The sequence below is a fragment of the Erinaceus europaeus genome, chromosome 2 (genome assembly GCF_950295315.1).
Source record: "Erinaceus europaeus chromosome 2, mEriEur2.1, whole genome shotgun sequence".
Classification (NCBI taxonomy): Eukaryota; Metazoa; Chordata; class Mammalia; order Eulipotyphla; family Erinaceidae; genus Erinaceus; species Erinaceus europaeus.
The window spans coordinates 203,722,784-203,741,093 of NC_080163.1; the positions used below are offsets into that span (position 1 = coordinate 203,722,784).

The window sequence follows — 18,310 nt, forward strand, 5'->3', positions numbered from 1 at the left end:
CACACGTGACATCCCTGCTAAGAAAGTCTCCCCCACAACCCCACCCCCAAGCTTCGGGAGTGTGTAAGGTACAAAAAGCAGGTGGTTATACATGTTTGTTCCAGTTATGCCAGGCACAGTCTCCTGTCCATCAGGGCGGCAGCCAGACATCAGAGTGATAGGTGATGCATGTGGCAAGACCCCCTGCTTGGGCCAGAAAACCCTCTGGCATACGCAGACTTTTTGCCCTAGAGCAGGTTCTTGTAACGAGGGCACAGCCTGAAAAGTGCCTCATGAGATACTGATCAAAGAAAAGTGCCTGGCAGACCACGTATCTCAGTAAGGTAGATAAGCCCTCGTAACAAGTATCAGGAAGTCTGAGATGAGAAAACTGCTCCAGCTCACCTGGGAGCGTGGCTACAGAGACGTGCGGGACGCGGCTCCTCCTCCTCCTCCTCCTCCTCCTCCTCCTCCTCCTCCGCCTCCTCCCTCACTCACTCACACGGCAGTGACAGCCCCACGTGAGGTCTGCTCAGACCACAAAGCACCAGAGGGAGTGAGGTGGGGCGGGGTCCGGTCCAGGCATGTCCTGTGAGGGAGCGGAGCGGAGCGGAGGGGAGGCCTCTACAGGAGGGCTCAGGAGCTGTCGGCCCCCTTCCCCCCACACGCACCCCTTAAATGGGATCGCTCTGAACACGGCTTTGCTTCTGTCACCACCACCAAGGAGCTGGAGAAGCAGGAGGAGCTAGCGGGCAGCCTCAAGCTCCTGAAGGGACACCAGGCCGCCCAGGAGGAGCTCCGAGCAGATGTTTCGGAGAAGACGCACCTGGTGTCCAGCCTCCAGACAGACCTAGAACACACGATCTCAGTCCTAGAAGCACAGGTATTCACTATTAGTACGGTCATCTTTATCTGTTGGGTAGACAGCCAGAAATTGGGGGGGAGGGGGAGATAAAGAGGGAGAGAGACAGAGACACCTGCAGCCCTGCTTCACCACTCGAGAAGCTTTCTCCCTGCAGGTGGGGAGTGGGGGTTCGAACCTGGGTCCTTGCGTTCAGTCAGGTGCGCCACCGCCTGGCCCCTCAGGTATTTTTTTGAGTTGTGATCTGAGGGATGGCGAGTCTGAGCTGAGTCTTTATTGGAATGGAGCAGGAGGCAAACTGACCCCAAATTAAAGGCAGGGAAAGATGGGCCTTCTCAGTTTTGAGGCTTAACTAGCTGTTCACCTCCACCTGTTTGCTGGTGCGTTCCGTGATCAAGACCCAAGAGCTCCAGGAGAGGGAACACCGCCTGCGGGAGGTGGAGAGCCATCTCAAGGAGAACGTGCGAGAGGCGGCGCAGCTGAGGGAGCAGTTAAAGGCCAAGAGCTCGGCCCTGGAAAGCACAGCGGCGGAGAAGCTGCGCCTGACTCAGAATCTGCAAGAAAGCCTCGGAGCCATAGCCTGCCTCACCGAGGAGAGGGACGGCCTGAGACGCACGGAGGAGACGGCAGTGGCCGAGCGAGACCAGCTCAGGGCGCAGCTCCAGAGAGCGGAGGCCATGGTGAGTCCGCCTCCCTCCCCGCCCCCGCCCTGGCCACTGTGCCCGGTGCTCTTTGCCGAGGAGCGGCACTGAACTCACTGGTGTGTGTGTCCGTCCAGGAGCAGGGCTGTGCACGCGTGCTGGCTCACCACCGTTTTCCATCCAGAGAGACAGAGGCAGAGCTGTTTGTCCTCACTGGGATTTCCCCTGCTGGGCCCACTTTTTCAGGGGGGCGGGCACCACAGCAGCAAAGCTTCCCTGAGCGCCCCCACTGGTGAGCAGGGGCTTGAACCCGAGTCACACACCCGGCAAGGTAGGAGGCCTTCCAGGAGACTGGCCTCACAGGCCCCAGCTTCCAATCTGTGCTCAGATGTCATGAGAAAGAAAGATGGCCAGGCGGCGGCACACCTGGCTGTGGCTGAGGGTGTGTTACGTGCACAAGGACCCGGCCAGGTTCACGCCTCCGACCCCACCTACGGGGGGAAACTTTGTGAGTGCTGGAGCAGGGCTGCAGGTGTCTGTTTGTCTGTCGGTGTCCCACTCTCTCTCCCTTTCTCCCTTCCCTCTCAGTTTCTTTCTGTCCCTATCCAACAAATCAAATAAAATTGTGAAAAGCTTTTTAAAACCCAGATGCATAAGCCTGAGTGCGCACACAGTGTATGTTCTGTGCTGCGAGGCTACTCTCTGTAGCAGGTGGTCATAAAGGTGTTGGGCTGGGTGCCCCGGGCGCTGGCCCAGTGGGGAGAGCCCTAGCGGCACAAGCCCCAGGTCCCGGTTCAGTCCCTGACACTGCACCTGCCAGACGGATGCTCTGGTCACCTCGCCTCTCACTGAGCAAGCCGCAGAGGATCTGTTTGAAGCAGTGAGAGACGGACAGCTCACCTGGTAGAACACGTGCCCTCCCTGCATGAGGCCTGAGCCCCTGGGACCACCTGGGAGCACAGTTCAGGGCACTGGAGCTTCACGGGTGGTAGAGCCTCGAGCAGGGTGCACAAGTCAATCTGCTTGTCCTCGTTATCTCTAAGAAACTACACACTGTTGCTGAAAAATAACAATAACGTTAAGCGGTACCACGATTCTTTCGGTTCCTCTTAAGACAAAGGCTGTGGGAGAGCACGGGGCCCGGCATGTTGGCAGAGTCTGAAGAGTGTCAGGTTCTCAAGCTCAGCGATTCTCTTGCAAGAGACAGTAAAATAGGTGGTGTGGGCAGTGGATCCAGAGAATCTAAAAGTTCGTGTTACATGGAAGGGCTCTGCTTGTTTGTTTTGGGGGGTCTTAACATGATCGGATGTGGTGTGTCTGCACCTCAAGCCTTGGAGGTGGTGAGATAGGCGACCACATGCGGAGGGCGGCATGGACGTTCCTGGGACACTGTGCATTGTTCTGTCCTGTAGTCAGCAGCCCAGCCCCTGACTCTGGGCCCAGCACAGGGGTGCAGGCACCCACAGGAAGGTGGGTGCCGGCGGCTCAGGGCGACTTTGGACCCAACAGTGAGAGACAGGAAGCTTGCAGGTGCCTGTCAGCAGGAGAATGGACAGACGAGTGACTCGGAAGGATTACAGGCCGTCCCTGTCAGTGCAGAAACTCCTTTCTTCCTAAAGACCTGTGTCTGGGGAGGCGGGCGGTAGCGCAGGGGGTCAAGCGCACGTGGCGCAAAGCGCAAGGACAGGTTAGGACCCCGGTTCGAGCCCCCCGCTCCCCACCTGCAGGGGAGTCGCTTCACAGGTGGTGAAGCAGGTCTGCAGGTCTCTCCCTCTCTATCTCCCTCTTCCCTCTCAATTTCTCTCTGTCTCTATCCAATAACAAATAATAATAAGAAAGAAAAGACCTGTGACTGATGTGTTGCTTCCCCATCACCTTCAGGTCCAAGAACTTCAGGCCAGTCAGCATCAAGATGCCAGTGAGAGACAGAAGAACACGACTGAAATAGAGCAGCTGAGGGAACAAGTCAAGGACCAAAGCGTAACTCTGAACAGAATAGAAATGGAGAACTTAAACTTTGCTCAGAAACTTCACCACAACATTGAAGAACTGAAGTCTGTAACGAAGGAAAGAGACAACCTGAAGACAGTAGAAGAGGCCCTCAGCCTGGAGAGAGACCAGCTGAGGGACAGCCTCCGAGAAACCACTGCCAGAGTGCGTGGGAGGGGACACACTTCCTGGAGAGGGCACACTTCCTGTCCCTGGGGCAGGGGAGAGGGCCATACTTCCTGTCCCTGGGGCGGGGGAGAGGGCCATACTTCCTGTCCCTGGGGCGGGGGAGAGGGCCATACTTCCTGTCCCTGGGGCGGGGGAGAGGGCCATACTTCCTGTCCCTGGGGCGGGGGAGAGGGGCCTGGCTTGAGCCCCTGTCCAGTAGCATGGGCTATTCGAAGGAGCTTCCTCTCTGAAGTCACTGTAGCTGCTGTGACTCTAGGGAGACAGCTTGACGCTGTGTCCGTGGACGAGGTCAGCACGCACATTTCACGGCGGGCGAGCGGCCCTTTACAGCGGGCCCTCTTCTGGCTTGGGGTGGGTCTCACTGTGTGGATTCCCGAGGTGCAGCTCGACTGGCTCATCTCTAAAGAACCTTGATGTGAGCCTCTCGCTTTTCCCACACAGGATCTGGAAACGCAGCAGCAACTGAAAATGGCTCATCAGCGCTTGAAAGAGCACCAAGAAACAATTGATAGACTCAGAGAAAGAGTTTCCGAAAAGACAAGTCAGATGCCACACGTCCAGAAGGGTTTAAACAAGTCAACAGAGGAGTTAAGGGAAAAGGTGTGTCTCCTGTTCTGTGGGGAGTGTCTGTGACCACAGCTGCTTGTGAAGTGACAGGGAATAGAGAACTTGGATCTGTAGATGTAGACTTCTGTTGGCCCCCATGAAAGAATTCTGTCTGCATTCTAATGTGTTTTATAAGTATCTCAAGATCCAAGAACTTCCCAGACAGGAGCGTGACTTGATAAACCTCAGCCCGTCTGAGCATGTGGACAGACTGAGTCACACAATAAGCGTGTGAGAGAAGACATTCTTTTCCGCCTTGTGCTTTTCCTCAGGAACGCACAAACAGGAAAGGAGTCTATCTCCCTGCCTCCCCCAGCCCGGCGGCTATGCCATAAGCAAGCATCACTGGTGACTCTGATGCTCTCAGACTTAGCAGAGTAGGAACCAGGCATAAGACACAAGTCAAGGAGCCAAAGATAGTGTTGTATCTCACCATAGTGGTGTATCTGGCCCATGTTTTCTCCACGGGCTCACTCGTGAGACTTAGTTGCACCACTAGTCATCATTCCCTGAGCGTTGTAACAGACTTTGAGTCGCATATGACTAGAGGCTCTAGGTAAGTGCTTGGTCAATAAAGCCCTCTCCTTTCCTGTCAATGCAGGCGCAGCAGGACCACGGAGAGGCGGTGACGTGTGGGGAAGGGTTGCCCTGTGACGGAGCGAACCCTACAGTGAGCCTGAGAGAAAAGTGCCTCCGGATAAAAGTAAGTGTCCCTGTGGAGACCCAGCCAGGAGCCAGGGAGCTAGCTCACGGGGGATTCGCGCCTTGCCCTGCGTGTCACCACTCCTGGACCATCTCCTCATTCAGTGAGAGGGCGCGAAAGAGCACTAGACAGCTTCCCCTGGTGCTGTGGCTCCATCCCGGGCCCACTGGGGCCCAGGCACGTGAGGAGCGGGGGTCCGGCAGCCTGTGGGCCTCACTGACAGAGACGCAGAGCTGAGAAGACTGGCAGTGGCAGCAGGGGAGCAGGGTGGGCCCGAGAGGTTCAGTACCCCAACGGCATGCTGGCAGACGGGTCACGTTCACCCATCTAGTGACCTCCCAGCCTGCTGTGGACGGAAGCACAGTGGTTTGCTGGGACTCAACTCTCAGCTCATTCGGATGAGGGACTGCAGAAACCAGGACACTAAATGGGAGCAGTGGTGGGATCTGGAGGTAGTTTGGTTACCACTAGTAGACTCTCCAACAGTCACTTCTGTGCTCAAGGAGCACATGTGGCTGTCTCCTCCTGGAGGCCTGGGCAAGGGCTCACCCAGTCAGGGAGTTGAGTGGGAATGGGCCGTGGAGGCCTGGGCAGGGGCTCACCCAGTCAGGGAGTTGAGTGGGAATGGGCCGTGGAGGCCTGGGCAGGGGCTCACCCAGTCAGGGAGTTGAGTGGGAATGGGCCGTGGAGGCCTGGGCAGGGGCTCACCCAGTCAGGGAGTTGAGTGGGAATGGGCCGTGGAGGCCTGGGCAGGGGCTCACCCAGTCAGGGAGTTGAGTGGGAATGGGCCGTGGAGGCCTGGGCAGGGGCTCACCCAGTCAGGGAGTTGAGTGGGAATGGGCCGTGGAGGCCTGGGCAGGGGCTCACCCAGTCAGGGAGTTGAGTGGGAATGGGCCGTGGAGGCCTGGGCAGGGGCTCACCCAGTCAGGGAGTTGAGTGGGAATGGGCCGTGGAGGCCTGGGCAGGGGCTCACCCAGTCAGGGAGTTGAGTGGGAATGGGCCGTGGAGGCCTGGGCAGGGCTCACCCAGTCAGGGAGTTGAGTGGGAATGGGCCGTGGAGGCCTGGGCAGGGGCTCACCCAGTCAGGGAGTTGAGTGGGAATGGGCCGTGGAGGCCTGGGCAGGGGCTCACCCAGTCAGGGAGTTGAGTGGGAATGGGCCGTGGAGGCCTGGGCAGGGGCTCACCCAGTCAGGGAGTTGAGTGGGAATGGGCCATGGAGCGGACTCTCCTCTTCTCCAGGAGCTGCTGAAGCAGTACCCGGAGCTGTACCCTCAGCACGCCTGCTTGGGTGGGCTCTCCCTGGACGTGGAGGAGGAAGTGCAGGTGCAGAAGGAGCTCTCGGCGAGGATAAAAGAGAAGCTCGCTCTCCACTGTGCGCAGGCCGGCTCCGTGCACAAGCTGCTCGCCAAGAACCTGAGCTGCTCCATGGAGTTCCTGAGAGTCCTGGAGAAAGTGCAGGTAGCACGCGTCCCCATGAGGCCCCGGAGCACCGCCCTGAACTGTCTCCCCGTAGTGGCTCTGAAGCTCCAGGAGGCAGCTGGCGGGAGGGTGGGGCGGTAGGAAGGAGGCAAGAAGGAAGGAAGGAAGGTTCTCCAGAGAGCAGAGCTACTGCAGAAGCAGAAACAGCTTGGGACTGGCCCGGAAAGCAGGACGTAGGGAGCGTGAGAATCACGCCCTCCCACTCCACCACGGTTCCTTCCCTGCAGACACAGAAGCTAGCTGGCAGAGCTCAGCCTGAGGCCCAGGCTTGGGGGTCCTGAAAGGTCCCCAGGACAGGAGCCAGACAGGACCTGGTGGCTCACGTCCCCTGGGAGTGAGCCGCAGGCTAGGGAGAGCCAAGAGGCTGAGTCTCTCCTGCCTGGCAGCTGGAGGGTGGACATGGGCAGGGAAGGGCGCCCGGCTCGGGCCTTCAGGGATGTGTGGAGAGCAGAGCCTCTGGCTGAGCGGGGGAGAGCGGGGCTGTGTGTGCGGGCCTCTGAGCAGGGGGAGTCCTGTCAGGGCTGAACAAGGAGCACTTGGGCCAGCAGGGGTCTGACTAAAGCAGACCTGCCATGTGTGGTTACGGTCAGCCAGAATGGGACTTGCAGGGTGGAGGGTGAGGGAGGAGGGAGGAGTGAGCTCTGCAGAGCAGAGTACAGACAGACAGACAGACAGGGGTCAGCCAGAATGGGACTTGCAGGGCGGAGAGAGAGGGAGGAACAGAGTACAGACAGACAGACAGCCAGGGGTCAGCCAGAATGGGACTTGCAGGGTGGAGGGCGAGGGAGGAGGAGAGAGCTGTGCAGAGCAGACAGACAGACAGACAGACAGCCAGGGGTCAGCCAGAATGGGACTTGCAGGGTGGAGGGCGAGGGAGGAGGAGAGAGCTCTGAAGAGCAGACAGACAGACAGCCAGGGGTCAGCCAGAATGGGACATGCAGGGTGGAGAGCGAGGGAGAAGGAGAGAGCTCTGCAGAGCAGAGCAGACAGACAGACAGACAGGGGTCAGCCAGAATGGGACTTGCAGGACGGAGGGCGAGGGAGAAGGAGAGAGCTCTACAGAGTAGACAGACAGACAGCCAGGGAGGGCCATGGGGACAGGGGCGTTTGTGGGCTGACCTGGGAGGCAGCTCAACCAGCTGCTCTGAACCTGGCTGGCCGGAGGCTCCGCCAGCATGTCTGGAACCCACGGGTGCCAGCGCCACGTGGCTGACCTCCCCAGTTCTCTCATGGGAGACTCTCCACTCCACATGCAGTGAGTGCAGGAAGTCTCTTTGAGGAGGAAAGAAAGGTCCCTAGAGAGAGGGTTGTGTTTGGCCTCGCCCTGCTTGTGTGAGGTGGGCACCGGAGGTCTGAGGGGGCTCAGAGGGCGAGGGTGTTCTCAGCATCCCCGGCCCCACCCTGTCCCCCACAGTATGTGCTGGACAACGTGACCACCATCAAGGAGGAGCACCACGGCGCCCTCTGCAAGCTGGAGGCAGGCTGCGTGGGTGAGGTGGAGAGGCAGGCTGAGCTGCTGGATGGAGGCCACGGAGGGGCGCCCGGCACTCAGGCCAGGGCCCTCACACTCGGCCAGAAGTTGGATCAGCACATCGAGGTACGGCGGTCTGCAGCAGGGCGTTGCTTGGTCTGTGTGTTTTTTGTAGCCGGAAAATGTCAAAGGTCTAGTGTCTGGTGGTGCTGGGACCTCCGGGGGTCGGGTGTGACAGATACCTGACACCTGGCACAGCGTCACACTGCTGGTGCAGCCCTGCAGAGGACTAGAAATGCCTGCTGGGTAGTGACATAGATTGACGGGGAGGGAGACGCGTCTGCGGCCCTGCCCCACCACTTGTAAAGCTTCCCTCCTCAGACGAGGATGGCGGCACCAGCCTGGGTCCCTGCACACTGTGACTCATGTTCTCAACCAGGTCCACCACCACTGGGCCCCCATAAGCCTTTTCATCTAGTCAAAGGCACTTTACCATATGCTGAGATCCATTTCTTCCAGCCAGAGACTGGTTGTGAGGCCAGAAGCTCACTCACCCAGTAGACACAGCAGAGTGTGTCTCTCACGCATGGCACTGGGTGAGAGACACACTGCACCACATGGGAGCACCGTGTTGCCTTGGGAAGCCCCACAGATGAGGAGCAGTGCCATGATGTGTGTCTGTCTGTCTGTCTTGTCTCCCTGGGGGAATAAAAGGAATGGAAGGGTCAGCCCCTCATAGTGAAATCACTGACGTGTAAGATCCTGCCAAAAGAAGACAAGATTGCAGAATGACAGGTGCAGATAGTGGCAGAGGGGACCCTCCCCTTCTGTGGCAACCTGCTTAGGGCTTTCCCGACGCTCAGACCACTTGCTGCCCTTCTGGCCCACAGGAAATCGTCAGGGACTTTTCAGGAAGTGACTTCCCCAGCATAAAGGCTGAGCTTGAAGCAGCCGTGAGCAACAGCAAAGACATGACCCGGTTCCTGAGAGAGTGCCTGGCCACGCACGCAGACACAGAGAAGCTCACCGGCGGCCTCCAGCAAGCGATCGACCGGATGTACCGCGTGAACTACCTCTATGGCAGCAGGATGATCGTGAGTCCTGTCCGGGGTTGCGGCTGGCTTGACTCTGCTTCTGGTCTGTTCAATCTTAGCAGAGTACACCCCCCCCCCCATTCTCTCTCTCTCTCTCTCTCTCTCTCTCTCTCTCTCTACTTGAATTTTATTTGATGGGACAGAGAAATTGGGGAAGTGGAATGGAGGGGGGAGAGACAGAGACACCTACAGCCCTGCTTTGCCAATCTTGAAGCATCTCCCCTGCAGGTGGGGAGCAGGGGCTCAAACCTGGGTCCTTGGGCACTGTAATGTGTGCACTTAACTGGGCTCACCACTGCCTGACCCCTTAACTTTTTCTTTTAATTAGCGACTTAATAGTGATTTATAAAATCACAAGCTAACAGGTATAACGCACCACCAGACTTCTGCGTCCCTGCTCCCTCCGCTGGAAACTGCAGTGGTTCTCACTCCCAAGCTCCGACATGGGCTGATTATATCTCTGTGTGCACTTTTTTTTGTTTCTGTGATCTCCTTTCTTCTTCTCTTCCTAAGTCACCTCCACATCGGCTACGGTTTCCACTTGCTTGGCTTCCTTCCCTTTATCCTCTAAGCTTTGAAAGGGAAATGGACTCCACAGAGCGGAGTGGCTAGTGACGAGAGCTGTGCCCAGAACACGGTGACCAGAAGTGGCAGCTGGCAGGTGGCGTCAGCTCCCTGAGCCCCAGAGCCCCCTGGAGCCGCCGCCTGCCCAGCAGCGCAGACTTTCACACTGGCTCCTGACGGGCTGAGCTGTGCTCTCAGAGGCGGGTGGAGTTTCCTGTCGGCCGCCACCAGCCTTGGACTGCAGCCGCCCTCCTCTCCAAACCCATCTCCTCCGTCGGCATTGTTCCGAGGGGCCTGTTCTGGGATGTTTCTGGACTGCATTTCTGTGCCTACTGTGCCCTCGACGCCCCCGTGTCTGAGTGCTTTTGGAGCCAGGGCCGTCTCTGCCCTCTCCTAGGCAATGATGAACGAGTCCACGGCGTTTGAGGAGAGTCACTCTGCCCTTGCCAAGCAGTGGGAGCAGGAGCTGAAGTCACTGAAGGAGGAGAACCGGGAGCTGCTGAAGACCCGCCAGCCCCCCGGGGCCCTCCCTTACACCGCAGCAGCGAGAGATGCCGGGCAGCCTCGTGCCGCCGTCGGAGCCACACAGCAGGCCGCGGAGGCAAGTTGAGCCTGTGTCTCAGTCCCCACGGCGCTCCGCAGGGCTGAGCCCACCACCCCCTTGCTGTTTCTCTGTCTGTCTGAAAAAGTCCAGAGTGGTGACGCCCCAGCAATAATACTTAAGCATTTCTTATAGGACATTCAGGGTTCTGGCAGTGGCACACCCTGTGGAGAGCACACGTCACGGGGCACAAGGACCCAGGTTCAAGGCTCTGGTCCCCATCTGCAGGAGGAAGCTTCACAGGTGGTGAGGCAGGGCTGCAGGTGTCTCTCTGTCTCTCTCCCTCTCCCCTTCCATCTCTGTCTCTAGCAATAAAAAGGAAAAGGGGGTGGGTGGAATGCCCACCAGGAGCGGTGAATTCTTCATGCAGGCACCAGGCCCCAGCAGGAACCCTGGTGGCAACTGTAAAAGTAATGAATTCGAGTGGAATTTCATGTTTCCCAGTTGTGTCTGTCTGTTGGTAAAGGGAGTCTCACACCAAGGAGCTTGACGGTTGCTGCCCTGGATCCCCTGGGCCTTGCGGGGCAGCTGCCCTTCACGGCCCATCTCTGGAGGCTCCCACGCAGCTGCGTCTAAGATACAGAAGGTGTTCCGTGGGGCGCTTTGGGGGCGTGAGTTCGCACATGAAGCCTTGGTGTTAATTTCCAGGAGTGGTGTGCTTGGCACAGTGCCAGGACAGCAAACAGCACAGGTGCTCACTGCGACGGGAGACGTCTGCAGTCCCCCGTGAAGAGAATCGCGTGTCATGTGAGAGACCTTTGGCCTCTCTCGGTCTCTCTTGTTTGTCTGCCTCCGACTCACCCTTCGACTGTTCCCAGCAGGCAGTGCCAGGGCCGGGAGCCCAGCTGCACGGAGCTGGAGAGAGTGCCGCGCAGAAGGAGAGGCCAGGGCAGGCGCAGAAGGAGCTCGAGGCGGCGAGGGGCGTCATCTCCAAGCTGCAGAGGAGGGTGGAGGAGCTGGACCAGCACCTCCTAAAAGCGAAGGAGATGAACCAGGCACTGCAGGTAGCTCCAGCTGCTGTGAGCCAAGAGCCTCTCCCCTGTAGGCTGGGTGGAGCAGTCTCTCTCCGAGAGCCTCCCTGTGTGAGATAGCTGAGGGGGGGGGGGGGGGCGCGGGGCGTGCATGCGCCCGGCAGGACGGGAGGCTCCATTCAGAACACAGACTATTGGAAAGCAAAGGACAGGCCGGAGAGCTGAGTGGGCGGGACTGTCTTCCTCCACGCACGGCCTGGGTTCAAGGCCTGGCACCAGGAGACGCTTTAGTGGGGTGGGTGGGTGTGTGTTTATGAAAAAGCGAGTCCAAGATGAGTGAAATCACATATGAGCAAGACCCCAGCTCCGCCAAAAAAAAGACAAAAGGTGAGAGAAGCAAAAAGCAAGTGGCTCAGCAGGAAGGAGGTACAGAGGGAGCCCAGAGCTCACCGCCTGTCCCTGACCCCTGGCCCAGGACACCTGGCTGGAGACATCGGGCTGCCCTAGCCAAGGATGACGTTCACGCCTGAGGCCAGGCAGCTCCGAGACCTCTCTCTCTTCCTCCTGTAAAATCACAGGACAGAGTCTCCCTGGGAGCTCAGCCCTACAGAGAGCAGCTTGAGGACCTCAAAATGCAGCTGGTGAAGACGGACCTGGACAAGAAGCAACGCGCCAAGGAGTTTGAGAAGGAGTGAGTCTGTCTGTCCCCCACCCCCGGCGACCTGGGCAGCGGCAGGTCCCTGCTGACCTCTTGCACACCCCTGCCCTCGCCGGCCTCCTCAGTGGGGCTCATGGGAACAGCACCTCTGGTCGTAAAAGCAAACACCCAGATCTTAAACATATTAAGGTCTGCACAGGGGCCTGGCGGTGGCACACCTGGCTAAGCACACACAGCACTAATCACAAGGATCCCGGTTCGAGCCCCCGGCCCCCCACCTACAGGGGGGACGCTTCCCAGGCGGTGAAGCAGGTCTGCAGGTGTCTGTCTTTCTCTCTCCCACTCTGTCTCCCCTCCTCTCTGCATGTCTCTTTGTCCTGTCCAGTAAAATGGGGGAAAAAAAAGCCTCCAGGACAGTGCATTCGTAGTGCCGGCACCGAGTCCCAGCAATAACCCTGGAGGCAAAAATGAAGAAATGAAGTCTGTACAAACCCGATCATTGTGAGCATTGGCCGGGCAACTTTCTTAGTCACATAAGCAGCTTCATGAGCGATTTGTAAATGGCCAGATGCAGATGCGGCCAGCTGAGGAAACTGGTCTGTCTGCCCAGCTGTAAGGACGTGGGAGTGTCCTCTCCCACCATGGCTTAGAGCCTGAGGGCTTCATTCTAAGAGAAATAAGACAGGAGGACGGACACCCACGATCTCCCTCAGCACAGAGGTGGGACCTGAGACACGAGGAGACATGCAGGCCAGACACTGGACTGGCCACAGTCCAGGGCGGCGGGTTCCCAGCTTCGAGGACAGGGCTTGGCGTGGGGCACACGTGCGCTGGCCCCCATCAGGAGGTGGTGAGGAGCTGCCCACCTGTGCCAACAGGGTCTCGTAGACGAACATCCCCCCACAAAGTAAAGGCGAGAAAACATAACAGGAGAGACAGGAAGCGGGCCCAGCAGATTGCTTGGGGTTGGTGGGGCGAGGCGACAGGTCACTCGGCTCCGGGACATCCCGGGGACTTGCCTCCGGCTCCCACCACGCGGGTCACCCTCGCACTGAAGCCACGCGTCTCCCATTCTCCCCAGGATGGCATCTGTGAAGGCGGCCGTGGACCACCAGAAGGAAGTGATACGGGTGCTGAAGGAGGAGCTGAGGAGGAGCCAGAGCAGCCAGGACACCTCGAGTGAGTGCGCCCTGCTCCCTGTCCCCTGCCGCGTGAGTGCTCGGTGCCCCATGCAGTGCTCAGCTGGCTCTCTGCTCCCCTGCCGCGTGAGTGCTCGGTGCCCCATGCAGTGCTCAGCTGGCTCTCTGCTCCCCTGCTGCGTGAGTGCTCGGTGCCCCATGCAGTGCTCAGCTGGCTCTCTGCTCCCCTGCTGCATGAGTGCTCGGTGCCCCGTGCAGTGCTCAGCTGGCTCTCTGCTCCCCTGCCGCGTGAGTGCTCGGTGCCCCATGCAGTGCTCAGCTGGCTCTCTGCTCCCCTGCTGCATGAGTGCTCGGTGCCCCGTGCAGTGCTCAGCTGGCTCCCTGTTCCCCTGCTGCGTGAGTGCTCGGTGCCCCATGCAGTGCTCAGCTGGCTCTCTGCTCCCCTGCCGCGTGAGTGCTCGGTGCCCTGTGCAGTGCTCAGCTGGCTCTCTGCTCCCCTGCTGCGTGAGTGCTCGGTGCCCCGTGCAGTGCTCAGCTGGCTCTCTGCTCCCCTGCTGCGTGAGTGCTCGGTGCCCCGTGCAGTGCTCAGCTGGCTCCTTGTTCCCCTGCTGCGTGAGTGCTCGGTGCCCCGTGCAGTGCTCAGCTGGCTCTCTGCTCCCCTGCTGCGTGAGTGCTCGGTGCCCTGTGCAGTGCTCAGCTGGCTCCCTGCCCCCTGCCTCGGTCCCTTGCTCTGCTGCGCCACAGGTCTGCCTAGTGCAGAGGACTCAGTGCTGCCGAGGCATGTGTGCCCTTCTGAGTGAATCTGGGGCGGCGGGCGAGTTCTCACGAGTGATCGTTGGTGCTTTGCGGGACTCTGGATTGCCAGGGACAGCTCCACACCGCCCCCAGCAGCACAGCTGTGTTTCTCCCCACCCTCCGCGATCCCTGAGCTCTCAGAGAGTCCGGCCTCCTCTGTGTGTGTGTTTGCAAGTTCAGAAAGCCTTCCCCACTTGTTTCATCCATCGCCTCACACACTCGGCTGAGCAGATCACCTCCGCACCACCTCTCTAGTGGCAGAGATCGGTGGACTCTGTCTGACTCCCTGTCCAGTCACCCGCCCAAGGGCATTTGGGCTACGCAGGCTGCCCACCGTGCTCTGACTGTCCGCATGCCCTGTGGGTCTGCAGGCACTGAGCAGCGCCTGTGCCTGCCTCCCACAGTGACCCTGTCAGAGCCCCCACATAAGCCCTGGACCTGCGGCGGGGGCAGCGGTGTCGTGCAGAGCACCAAGGCCCTCATCCTCAAGAGCGAGTACGCCCGGCTGGAGAAGGAGAACTCTCGGCTCAGGCGGCAGAACGAGCGGCTGCTGAGGCAGCAGGACGCACTGGCCGGGTGAGGGCCGCCCGCCCGCGGAGCTCGGGGCCGGGGCACGGCTGCTTCTCCTTGGTTCTCGGCAGGCGTCAGAGTTGAGGCATACTTTATTTATTTCGGATGCAGACAGAAATTGGGGGGAGGGGGAGACAGGAGAGAGACAGAGGGACACCTGCAGCCCTGCTCTACCACTCATGAAGGGTCCCTTCTGCAAGTGGGGAGCGGGGACTTGAACCCAGGCCCTTGTTCCTGGTGACAGGTGTGCTTACAAGCGCACCTCAGCCCCCCATTTTGCATGGAGGGGCAGGAGGGGGTGCTGTCGGGGTGTCTGTGGGGGCTGACGCCTCCCTGTCCCGACGCAGCGGCACCCAGCACCCTGCCCCAGAGGTCACGTCTCCTCAGGAGCGCACCCTGAGACGGGTGGTCCGCAGAGAGAGACCGTCCTGTGAGAACACCCCCCCCGAGTCGCCCGGAGTCCCCGCCGCCACCAAGAAGAGGCCTCACGTGTCCTCACCGTGCCAGGAACGCGCTGCCCCGGCCCCCGGCCCCCTGGGGTCCCCCCGCGCCAAGTCCCTGCCCGCCCCACCCACTCGCTTCTTTGACAACTCGGGGCTGGGGCTGTGCCCAGGTGGGTGACCCGACACCTCGGGGGGTGGGGGACGGGGACCTTCAGCACAGCCGGCAGGACGCAGTGGGTGTCCAGGCCCTGAGGGACGGTCACCTCACGGCCTTGGCTGGGGTCTCGGCTCGGCAGGGCGGCTCCCAGGCCAGGCCTCCTCTCTTGGGAGTCAGGGCCTGCTGCCACCCACTCCCTCCCTGTCTACGCAGCCAGCGGGCCCTGGGCGAAAGATGCGGGCTCCCTCAGCCCAACACGGCTCCAGGGCTGCTTCCAGAGGGGCCGTCCACCCTGCAGGCCCACAGGGCAGTGTCCCTGGGTCCTTTGCTGGGAGGGCGTGAGAGCCCTGGGCTGTGACACCCCCAATGGCACATGGGCTCTGGGGCCTTGCGCTGCCTCCCGGGAGAGGGGCCTGGGGAGCAGAGCGCCCACCCCCCACATGCAAGATCCCAGGGCCTGTCCTTCTGTCCCTCCCTCCCATGAGAAGGAGGTGGTGAGACGGCTGCTTTGAGGCCTGGGTTCAGTCCCTGCATGGTACGGGGACTTGACGCGAGGTAGGGGCCTCTGGGGGGCTTTCCCAGTCACCTCTTTCTCCCTCTCCTGGTGTGAAACGGATCCGTCCAGCTGCCAGTGAGGATGGAGGCCTTTTGTCAGCCTGAGACCATCTTGAACTAAGAGCAGGCGGGAGGCATGTGGGCACCGGGAGCTGATAAGCTCAGACAGCCTTGGGGGGTGGTCCTGTCAGCTTCTGGAAGTGAGGCCTGGCTGGGCCCGGTGACTCCTGTGGGCGGATGTGAGGGGACAGGCCCCAGCTGTGAGGGAGAGCAGGGCTCCCCGCTCCTCCCCTGCGCCCCACTTCTCACTCTGCCACTCTCTCCGTGGCCCCTCTGGCAGAGCCCCAGGTCCTGGAGGACGAGAGCGAGCCCCCCGCCCCAGACGCCCAGCTGGCCAACGCGAGGGCAGCGCCCGAGTGCCGAGTGCAATAGCCAGCCACCCGAGGACGTCCACAGGAAGCAGCGCCACCGCACCCCAGGACGACCGCGAAGGGGACACGGTGCCGCTGCCACAGCAGCCTCGGGACTCGCCCCCCCCTTCCCCGGGACCCCAGAGTGGGCAGCCAGCCACCCCTGCGTGTTGCCCGCAAGGAGGCTCCCCTATTTATTCTCGAATGTTTTAAAGAATAAAGGCTCCAGACTGACACGCGCGGGGCCAGGGGGACACGCCGTCTCACAGGAAGCGGGACCCTGCGGTCCCACGGGGGTGTGCCCACGGTCCTGAGCCACAGCTCCTGTCCTGGCCACCCTCAGTTCCCAGGCTGTCTGCCTGCCCCCATCCCACCTGTCTCCTGTGTCGGTGTTGGGGCTGAGCCAGGACACTCTCCCTGAGTACCAGTGGCTCACAGCAGGTCCCCGTCATCCCCCCAGGTGATGCCCAGGGGCCCCTGCCCACCCCCTGCCTGGATCACCTCCACCTTAGGCTCCATGTTCTGACGCTTTTGGGGAATCCATGACCCCGTCTGCGGGCGAGAGCTGGGGCTCCAGAGCTGACCGGCCTGCTCCCACACACCCTGACAGGCCACACGGCCGAGGTCACCTGCCGGCTGAGGGCAGCGAGGGCTCCAGGCCACAGGAGGTGGCCCTCTGTCCACAGAAGGCATCCACCGCCTGCCCACACCCCAACAAACCTCAGGGCTGTGGGGGGGAGGCGGGCGAGCGAGGGGCCCACCTGGAGGCCCAGCCAGGGGCGGGGGGACTGCTGGGCGCAGGTCTGGCCCAGCTGTCACTTCAGCCTCTCTGTCCATCGGGTCCCCCGGTGCTTCAGCTCAGTGAGCACTCGTCTCCGACCTAGTCCCCCTCACCGCCTCTGGACACTGAGCACCTTTGAGGCACCGTTTGTGCCGAGTCTTCTGGCAACACTGCTTCCCGCAGGCAAGCAGGCTCCTACTCTTTCACACCCCCGTTTCCTCACGTTTCTTTGGGCCTGCTGATTTTTTATCAGCCACTTACCTCGGCTGCACCCTCATGCCCACCGCCTCCGCAGCCCCCAGGCCAGTAAAGTGAGGCTCCCCACCTGACACGGAGCTTCTAAGGGTGTCACCACAGCCCGGACCCCAGGACCTCCCACCTCCCTGCCACCTGATTTTAATACTTGTAAAAAAAAAAAAATTGCCTGGGAGGTGGGAGGAGGATAGCATAATGCTTCTGCAAAGAGACTCTCCTTCCTGAGGTCGCAAAGCCCCAGGTTCAATCCCCAGCACCACCATAAAAATACATAAATGAAGAACTGCCTGGGAGGGCCAGGCAGTTAACCACACACAGTACAATGCACAAGGACCCATGTTTGAGCACCTGCAGCAGTGGGGGGGAGCTTCACCAGCAGTGAAGGGCTGCAGGTGTCTCCCTCTCATCTCTGTGTCTCTGTCCCAGCAAATAAAAAAAGGTGTGTGGGGGGGAATTATTCATGGTGCCAGCACCGAGCCCCAGAGACAAGCCGTGATGGCAATAAAAAAATGAATTGAAATCGGCGGCCGGTTGGTGGCGCACCTGGCTGAGTGCACATGTTACAACGTACAAGGACCCAGGTTTGAGCCCCCAGTCCCAGCTAGCAGAGGGAAAGCTTTGCCAGTGGTGAAGCAGGGCTGCAAGTGTTTCTCCCGCTCTATCACCCTCTTTTCTCTCGATTACTGGCTGTCTTTATCCAATAAATCAAATCTTACATCAAAACTTGAAAAAAATTGTTTAGAAAACCAGTACAGCAAAATAGCTCAGCAGGGTAGGTAGTCTGCCCAGCACGGAGGCTGCCCGGCTCCGGTCCTTAAGGCCTGTCCCGGGTGTGGGGCAGGTCACAGGCTTTCTGCTTCCGCACCCCAGGCAGGGGTGCCCTCCCCCCAGCCCCACGCAGCCTTGGGGCACCCAGGGAGGGAAGGGGTGCTGGCTCCCAGAGGGTGTTCCGCCAGGCGCCAGTGGAGGTAGCAGGGAGGCCTGGCGGGGGAGGAGCCTGGCCCGGCCAGTCCTGTGTCCCCACCCAGCCTGCAGGCACAAAGGTCTCCCCTGTCCCCAGTCTGGCTGCACAAAGTCCCCGCTGAGGCCCGGGAGTGCTCAGGTGATGGGGGGAGGGGGGGCGGGCGGTGGGGTCCTCATCTCTCCCCTGGTTCTAGGGGGCTGTGGGTCCCTGTCTCCTGGTTCTGGGCTGGGGGGTTGTTCCTGTTTCTCCCTTGTTTCTGGGGGGAGACGTGAAGAGGGCTGAGGGTCCTGCCTCTCCCCTGGTTCTGGGGGGGGTGCAGGGTCCCTGTCTTTCGCCTGGTTCTGGGCTGGAGGTGCCCATCTCTCCCCTGGTTCTGGGGGGTGCAGGGTCCCTGTCTTTCGCCTGGTTCTGGGCTGGAGGTGCCCATCTCCCGT

General features: G+C 60.4%; 1 protein-coding gene across 1 annotated transcript in view; it reads left to right on the plus strand.

Moving 5' to 3' along the window:
* CENPE (centromere protein E) overlaps positions 1–16,110 on the plus strand; it is a 54,054-nt gene extending 37,944 nt beyond the window's left edge. The window contains exons 34-48 of the mRNA XM_060172388.1: positions 704–862; positions 1,240–1,521; positions 3,364–3,636; positions 4,102–4,260; positions 4,868–4,969; positions 6,209–6,427; positions 7,863–8,045; positions 8,810–9,013; positions 9,975–10,182; positions 11,004–11,182; positions 11,728–11,840; positions 12,889–12,986; positions 14,146–14,317; positions 14,659–14,924; positions 15,807–16,110. Of these exons, the coding sequence (XP_060028371.1) occupies positions 704–862; positions 1,240–1,521; positions 3,364–3,636; positions 4,102–4,260; positions 4,868–4,969; positions 6,209–6,427; positions 7,863–8,045; positions 8,810–9,013; positions 9,975–10,182; positions 11,004–11,182; positions 11,728–11,840; positions 12,889–12,986; positions 14,146–14,317; positions 14,659–14,924; positions 15,807–15,898 (2,709 nt within the window). The 3' untranslated portion in view covers positions 15,899–16,110. The remainder of the gene's footprint in view (positions 1–703; positions 863–1,239; positions 1,522–3,363; positions 3,637–4,101; positions 4,261–4,867; positions 4,970–6,208; positions 6,428–7,862; positions 8,046–8,809; positions 9,014–9,974; positions 10,183–11,003; positions 11,183–11,727; positions 11,841–12,888; positions 12,987–14,145; positions 14,318–14,658; positions 14,925–15,806) is intronic.
* Positions 16,111–18,310: the final 2,200 nt, after the last annotated feature.